Below are 8,935 nucleotides of genomic sequence, written 5' to 3' on the forward strand. Positions count from 1 at the left end.
ATGAAATTTTGTGTGCATATTGGGTATGTGTGAGAATCGGCCAACATCTATTTTTCATACCCCTAAAGGATAAGAGTAGGGCAGAACAGCGTTTGCCGGGTCAGCTAGTATATGATAAATTTTTTTCGTTTGCGCCAACCCTAAAGCTCAGGGCAGCCCTAGTTTTTGAAGTAAAAGAGTTTTTTTTGTTATCCGTAAAATTCCAGTCCAGATAACTCACACGTTTACTTATCTATTTATTTCATTGATCATCAAATCTTTTCTCATAAAATAACAATTAAAAAGCACTGTTTAAAACTATTTCCAATTGATTTAACATTCTTAATGAACGAATTCCTGTTCATTAATTAATGATTAAATACGCGAATGAACCATTTCAATTATTAAGCATTCTATCGATCCTTATCATATTGGCGCATAAAATATTCATTGTTCTGCTATCACTAAGTGAATTTAGTTGTATTGGAATTAGTTTTGGCACGATTCAATGTCTTAATGGAAATCACTTTCATTGATCTTTGTCTTGAATATAATATGGTTTATAGCCTTACCAGCTTTCCACCCGCGGTTTCACTCGCTCAGTAAAGGGAATTTGCCATGCGAAGCCAATGTCTAGCTTCTCACTATATTCTCTCTAGCTCCGTCACTATCTTCAGACTAAAAATTTTATCATAAAATCACTCCAGTGCAATTTGAAAGATGTACAAACGATCAAAAGAACAGAAGACAAAAGAAAAAAAGAAACAAACTAACACTTTTTTAACACACGCTGTTATAATTTTGGAAAGGATTTAATGGACGTTGCTTTGTTTATATTTCTTCACTCAGAGTTGTAATTTACAATGGCTAAGAGTTATTGAATTTTTTATACTGTATTTTACTATTTTTATAAGTTTAAATTGTGGGGAAAAGTCACCAGAAAGTACGGCCGCATCTATAACCGTTTGTTTGTTTTACTTATGGAGTATTTTTCCATATATTATTATTCTCTTGTGTTCATGTATTTTTTTTTGTTTAAAAGAGTTATATGCATTACTTACGTTTGATCGTCTTCCAAAGAGCTAAATGATAAATCCTACTTATATTATAAATGCGAAAGTTTGTAAGGATGTGTGTGTGTTTGTTGCTCTTTCACGCAAAAACTACTGAACCGATTGCAATGATATTTGGTACGTAGACAGCTGGACAACTGGAATAACATATTGGCTACTTTTTTATCCTGATATTCCTTCGGGATACGGACTTACGCGGGTGAAACCGCGGGGCGCAGCTAGTTGTCTATAACTTTATTTTAGACTTACTCTGTCATGTGAAAAATAAATAGAGAAACATCAAGATTAATATGCTTGTTCACTGAATTGTCCGTCCGTACAAGACTTAGCGCTATTTACATTTGCATACATCCCTACCATAAAGTATTTGTAATTCTCAGAAGGGCGATTGAAATGCATTCCGTTTTCGTAGAAAAACCTATCCATTTGAGAGCTCTCTTTGTTTATACATTGAGATCAAAGAATAGATAAATGAAATAAACAAGAGCACTTGGAGAATTCATAAAACCTCATTACAACGTGATTTCCGGCTGGATGGCGTCCGTGGAAGGATTTATCCCTCGAGCGCCATTTTGACTCAGATTAAAGTTAAGCTCGATTATGCTTTTGGCCAGAAACCACATTTCTTTAAAGAGCAAATATAGACCTTAATGGTACTATTTATGAAGACTATGGATAATAAGATATGACAAAATATCAATGTTTAAGAGATGTAGTGATGACTTTTTATGATTTTCTGATAGCAAAGTCTGTTTTGTACCCGACAATACAGACTGTTTTATATACATAACACAATTCAATATAAAATTAAGTATTATGAAGTTTTATTTATGTTTAAAAGCTTTGAATATAATATTTATTTGCTTGAGAACATATTCTCATAAACCGCTGTGCCCCCGTCATTGAATGCGGTTCGACAGAACGCAGTGGAGATGAGTTGATAGTCTACTATTACATTGGGTGTCCGACATCAGCCAGGGCCCTGACCCGCAGCCTTAGGTATGCGCAAATGCATTCTCCAGTTTAAAATAAAAGTCATTTCTTTCCTCGAAGTGGAGTCATTAAACGACGGAAGTAAAAATATACGTTTAAAATGCATTAAAAGCCACTTCCTTGTTTAAGTACTTTCAACTTCCGAAAGCAATGTCCAAGAATTAAGGTTTCTAAATGGCCTGCTACGACTAGTATGGGTTGTGTGCGTTTTTCGAGAAAAACCCAATCCTCCAGCAGGCATTCCAAACTACGGTCCATAGTTTTTTCAATAAATTTAAAACGGGCAGCTGAATAAAAACAATACCGTGTGAATTTCGGACGAAAAGCCTCCGCGAAAGTTGGGCCATTGTTAGTCGAAAAACGTACCACGTTCCCGAGGGGGATACGCGCATGGAAAAAATTTGCCTGCAATGTATATGTTAAGAGTTGTAACTGAAAATTTGATTTGGAAAATACAGTTTGGTTTTGTGCATCTGTGATGGTATAAATAGTTATAATTTCGTTTTTCTTTTCGTTTATATTAAATCAAACACTTAACCTAACCTTATAGCTAAGTACATCACGGTAGCAGTACAAATAGGTATATAACTAAAGGATTTTGTATGTATAGTAATTGTTGGTAGACAAATTTATAATATTTATGAGGCAAACCTTTTCGCCTATACCGTCACCAGCAAAGGAAATACCGTAGTAATTAAATATTTCCCATGGTAAAAAGAAGCCCATATCGCACTTAACTCCTAACTGTCTCTAGACACAAAGAACGCATCTAAATCGCTGCGTTGCGACGTGAAAGATAAACACATTTGTATTCATATTACTAGTAAACTAAAGAACTGACGGTTATTTATCATTTTATGAAGTCGAAAATGCCGGAAATCCCAGATTTCACCCACTACCCCGAGTACCGTGGCTGTGGTGAAATTTAAATTTCTCCTATATATATCCACTAGCTGTGACCCGCGGTTGAAACCGCGTAAGTCCGTATCCCGTAGGAATATCGGTATAAAAAGTGCCTATGTGTTATTTCAGTTGTCCAGCTATCTACGAAGCAAAATAGTATTATTATTCACCAATAGATGTCAGGAAAAAAAACACCAGCTAGATCGTTTTATCGCCCCCGAAACCCCCTATATACTAATTTCATGAAAATCATGAAATATATATATATATATATATATATATATATATATATATATATATATATATATATATATATATATATATATATATATATATATATATATATATATATATATATATATATATATATATACATATATATATATATATATATATATATACTTATATATATGTATATATATATATATATATATATATATATATACAAGAATTGCTCGTTTAAAGGTATAAGATACTTCATATGAATTTTACAAACACCTTTAATTTCTCACCATTATTCTTTTGTTTGAATAACTAGAAAATATTATGAAGTAGAAACTAAAGCTATGTTTGACTGTTTGTTAATTTGGTATCTTAATAGGGTAACTAATCTACAAAAAAAAATGCAACAAAAGAGCTTAACCCCTGTATGATAGCAATTAATCTTTGATATTACAAGTAATCTTAATGCAACTCAAAACTTAAATTGAATAACTTGTGTTATGGTGCAAATTTGCTAGCCGGTCGCACTTAGGAGTTGCTAATCGGTGAACTAAGTTGAACCACTTGATGCTTACATCATAAGTTGAGTTTCGGCTTTGATAAATTTCGTAGTGGTTCAACACTATCGTGCTTATTCTAATCTATAACTTAGTTCATAAAGGGTCAAATAATATTAATATTTTGCACTAGTATAGCCCATGGCTTTGCCCGCGTAGTCAGAGGAAATTCCCGTGAGAATGAGATAGCTTATGTCACTCTCTAATCTGATATCTCCAGACAATAATCATAGCGTGAAATGAATCTGTTGCGACGTGAAAGAAACAAAAATAAACAAATGAATACTTTTGCATTCAAAATATTTATGATGGAGACATTAGTTTAGTAGTAATTTATTAAATATATGATATACTAGCTGCGCCCCGCGGTTTCACCCGCGTAAGTCCGTATCCCATAGGAATATTGGAATAAAGAGCAACAAACACACACACATCCTTACAAGCTTTCGCATTTATAATATTAGTAGGATATAGTAGGATAGGATTGTACAAGAAATCTTATAGTTTAATGTAACAAAAGAGTAGAAATATATAGAAAGCTAATATAAGCGAGCAGATACGCACGCTCGACGTTTGTACAAATTTAAAAACGGTTTTTTAATAAAATGGAAAGATATATTAATATTAATAAACGGATATACTGTTTCGCAATTCGTCTCATACAATTTACTCACTTAAGACCGGAAATGACATAACTGAATTTGCGTAATATAATGTTTCACAAGATGCCAAAGATGAAAATAAAACTGAGTATTTTTGTGAACTGATCCCAAAGTATAAAGAGAGTGTCGAAATTCCCGACCTTCCGGCCCCCACTCGGCCATCTTACGGAAAGACTAAATCTACATAAATTAATTGATATTTATGAAATTCTGATACGGGGATATTAAATGTATTATGTATGCTATTAATATGGATTAATTGCGTTAAGCGGGAAACTTCCGATGAGTTTCGTGGAGTATATTAATTTTATTATTGTACGAAGGACGGCTGCAACTTCTTGCTTGAATAAAGAATAATGTTGGCTACCTGCAAACTTATTTAAAACCGCTTTAAATAATGCTAAAAATTAGAAATTGTAATCAGTAGTTTTTAAATCATACTTAGGTGTTCTATGGTATTTGCGTTCACGGATGAAATGTTTCATATAATGGCTAGTTTATTTTTAACTAGCTGTTTGCCCCGGCTTCGCCCGTGCTTCATGTGTAGCCTATGTCACTCAGTGATGTTGCAGTTTTCTAATGGTGAAAAAATTTTCATTACAAACAAACAAAAATACAAATTCTTCCTCTTTATAATTAATAATATTATATATAATATAATAACAGATACAGTGAACCCGCTGTCACTATCGCCGGTGGTGGTTTGCGTGCTGGCAACCAGCGCGCTGCTAGGGGCTGCCGTGTGCGCCGCCCTCGCAGCTGCGTACCGCCGCCACTCCGCGCGGGATAAACCGCCATCCAAGTGAGTAAATACTAGCACAAAATATAATCCATGTCATTCAACGAAGACGATTGGGTCAATTGAGCGTGGGGAAAGCGGCGACACGGAGGGGGAACTACATCCCGAGCTACATACGCCGTATTGTTAGCAGCTCGGGACAATATCTAGGGCTTTGCCGCGCGCATACTTAATATTGTTTTCATTATTACTTTATTACTTGCTATTATTGTGTTGAGACAACCGCATTGTTTTTCGGTTTTAACTACGAGATCAATGGCATTGTACTACTTTAATCTTTATACTGTGATACGAGCTGACCTGGTAAACCTTTGTCTGCATCTCACTTGTCGCTTAAAGAATATACGTAAAATGTAATAAAAATCGGTGAAGTCGTTTATGAGGAGTATGGCAACTAACACGAGAATCATATGAGATGAAATATACCAATAATTAATCATTCGTTAATACGGCGTACAATGCACAATGTGTGAATTCATTTTCTCTCACTCACTTTCATTGATTAAATTAAATTTTTCCAAACAATCCCGACACTCATTTCCAATAAGCTTTGTTATACCAGCTTAGGAATATATGCCGTAATAATTGCAAATCTGTAAATGTTTTTGATTGCTCTCATATCGTCAGATTATAATCTCAATTCTCGTTGCAATTACGTAATTTAATTGGCTGTATTTGTTTATTTTCATGTGTATTTTTATATAGGATAACTGTGTACCCTATTTTCATAACAAACTTTATTTATCTTTATTTTGCTGTGTGAATGCTTTTTCATTTAATTTTAAATTTCAATCAATTATTTTAACACTCTCAATAAATGGTTTCTGTACAAAAATATTACCTTATTGCGCTTTCTTTCATTAAATGGCAATTCATATTTCTCTCTCTTTTTAACCTAGCAACGCTCTATATGCTGAGGACAGTGTAGACTCCTTCCCGAAGCGGGATCACATCAGCACTTACGCTGCATCTCCGAAGATCGACTACAGCAGCCAATTCGAGATTAAGTTGGATCCGGATGAAGACCCTGATATCATCCCTGTTCATTATGGTAATATGCGCGAAGACATCCTACTAATATTATAAATGCGAAAGTTTGTAAAGATGTGTGTGTGTATTTGTTGCTCTTTCACGAAAAATCTACTAAACCGATTGCAATGAAATGTGGTACGTAGACAGCTAGACAACTGGAATAAGATATAGGCAACTTTTTATCTCGACATTCCTACGGGATACGGACTTACGCGGGTGAAATCGCGGGGTGCAGCATGTTGATATATAATTCCTCTGAAGGCAGACTTCAGTAGAAAGGTCAAACTAATAGAAAAAAAACACAGAGAGAAAAGAAAGGAATATTTGTTTTACTATAGACGCAGGGAATGATGCAGTGAAGTTTTATTAAACATGGCAAGCAGAAGCGCTACACTGAACTTTTACATTTGCTGCATTAGAAGTAACTTTATTAGTTTCATTTGATACTATTAATCTAGTCTTGCTGTTGAAGTAGTGAACAATCCATAGAATAAGGAAACCTTGGGAAATACTTACTTATATAATAAATGCGAAAGTAACTCTGTCTGCAGGCCTGTCTGTCACTTCTTTCCACTGAACCAATTATGATGAAATTTGATGTGACGATATTTATAACCCATGAGAAGGGAAATTGTGCGGATGAAATATTTTTCCCTTTAACAACGCGAGCGAAGCCGCGGACGGAGCGCGGAGCTAGTTCTAAATAAATCAATTCTATCTTCAGTCAGTTCAGTCTCAGTCGTTCAGTGTTTTATAAAGATTAGAGTACATCGCTTCGATAAGTATCATCTTCACTGATTGATTTTATCGGCGTCTGGAGGTATTATTTCCTCTGAAGTCTGCCAAAAACACCACAGACAAAAAATTATTTAGCATTAAACTCATCTGTCTCATAATTTTTTCAAATGAATCGATCAATACAGTTTATCAGACTGTAATTTATTTGTTTATCTTTAAACTTCGCACCGAATGTTGTAGCGTTAACGTTCCACCGAATAAATCAAGTGGCGGTCATCTAGATAATAGCCAATTAATATTTTGATTGCTTTTTGCGTATCGCCTGCGTTTAGAAAGTGTTTGGGACTATCCAACTGCTGGGAAATTGAATTGGAAAAGCTTTTTTGATAAAACGATCGATTTGTAATGGAATTTGTCGAAATTTGTTGCGATGGTCGTGCTCAATAAAGGTATTGACTATTGCAGTCTATATTAATGGTTCATGTAATTGAAAAATCTAGTTAAGTGCGGGTTTCAATCGAATCGTAACCATCTCGATTATTCCTAGCCATATTGCTAACTGGAACCACAGGCGATACATGGATAGAATGTAGCCTATGTTTTAATCCAGATTATAATTAAATATAATTAAATTTTATACAGATCTCAAAAGAGGTTTCCGCGTGAAAGAGTAACAAACGTCCATACTAAATTACAATATTAGTATGATTTATTTCAGAATAAGACCCAAGTGAGAATTTTGTTAGGAACTTCGGTTTTCAGTGCTGGTTATTTTATTATGTTTAACACATACTGCTATTGAGTTAATATTGTTATAGATAAGAAGAGAATAGAAATAGAAGAATACAAAACGTGCGTGCTGGAGAGCGACACGCTGAGAATATACAACGATCGGGATTTTAATAACGTAGCTAATAACTATGTGAGTATCTTGCTATATTTACATTGTCCAGCATTATTATTCGTTTTATTTATTAAGCCGAGTAAATGAGGATTACTTCAGTAACTTAAAGTAACTTCAGTTAAATGTAAATTATTTAGTGCTAATAAGAAGATGAAAAGCAAACAGTATGTTAAAAAATTTAAAAAAAGCTGGCCGTTTTGTTAGCTAGCGATCTGTACCCCGTAACCATTAAAATTGAAGGAAAAAGGAAGAAAATTAGATTGTGTTCAAAAACGTACTTATGATGTTAATCAGATATAATATAGACGAAGGAAGGAACCAACTCAAAAATTTGTAGAATTAATAAATTTAGAAATTCAGTCGAGTTTTTCTCTTTCATCTGCACCTTCGGATATTTCTTTTCTACAACCGACTTCATAAAAAGTATAAGGTTCTCAATTCGACTGTTTTTTTAGGTTTTATTACCTCAGAACTCTCAGCTGGGTGAACCGATTGATTCTTTTTTTATAAAGTTGGTGCCTTTCATGGTTAAATTTGGTCTAGTTCTGACATTTTAAAGAGGTTTACTTTTGGCTAAAAATAGTTATGTCTATTGAATATTCTTATATTATCTTATAATATTTATTTTAACAGAACATATCAGTGGTGAACCGCGGGGTGACAGCCCGCGCGGCGGCCATCGCCAGCGCGCTGCCTTCAGTCCGCGAGAGCTGCATATAGACAACATACCACCAGCGACTTAATACTACAGTAGATATATAAATAATAAATCGTTTATTTATACATTGATTCAACACATCAAACACGACAATCGCCTCAATTAGAAATAAATTAGAAACGACCGACTCCTTTCACTCTACTTAGCCATAATTGTTCATGAAATATGGAAATGCTAAGGAACTGGATTGGTCATTGATCCAATTACGAAGGGAAACACAACATATTATATGCAACCAGACAAGCCTCGAAATGACATTACGCAAAACATGACCGTCTTAAACAGGCTTGTTGATATCGCAGGCAAAGGATACTTGATGTATCCAAGGAACCTGTATAAAAGAGTTAAGTTGATA

General features: G+C 34.3%; 1 protein-coding gene across 1 annotated transcript in view; it reads left to right on the plus strand.

The window, feature by feature from the left end:
* The window catches only part of LOC119828527 (nephrin-like), a 79,290-nt gene extending 70,618 nt beyond the window's left edge, over positions 1 to 8,672 (plus strand). The window contains exons 14-17 of the mRNA XM_038350707.1: positions 5,056 to 5,191; positions 6,088 to 6,239; positions 7,777 to 7,880; positions 8,496 to 8,672. Coding sequence (XP_038206635.1) covers positions 5,056 to 5,191; positions 6,088 to 6,239; positions 7,777 to 7,880; positions 8,496 to 8,582 — 479 coding nt within the window. The 3' untranslated portion in view covers positions 8,583 to 8,672. The remainder of the gene's footprint in view (positions 1 to 5,055; positions 5,192 to 6,087; positions 6,240 to 7,776; positions 7,881 to 8,495) is intronic.
* Positions 8,673 to 8,935: the final 263 nt, after the last annotated feature.

The sequence above is a fragment of the Zerene cesonia genome, chromosome 8 (genome assembly GCF_012273895.1).
Source record: "Zerene cesonia ecotype Mississippi chromosome 8, Zerene_cesonia_1.1, whole genome shotgun sequence".
Taxonomy (NCBI): domain Eukaryota; kingdom Metazoa; phylum Arthropoda; class Insecta; order Lepidoptera; family Pieridae; genus Zerene; species Zerene cesonia.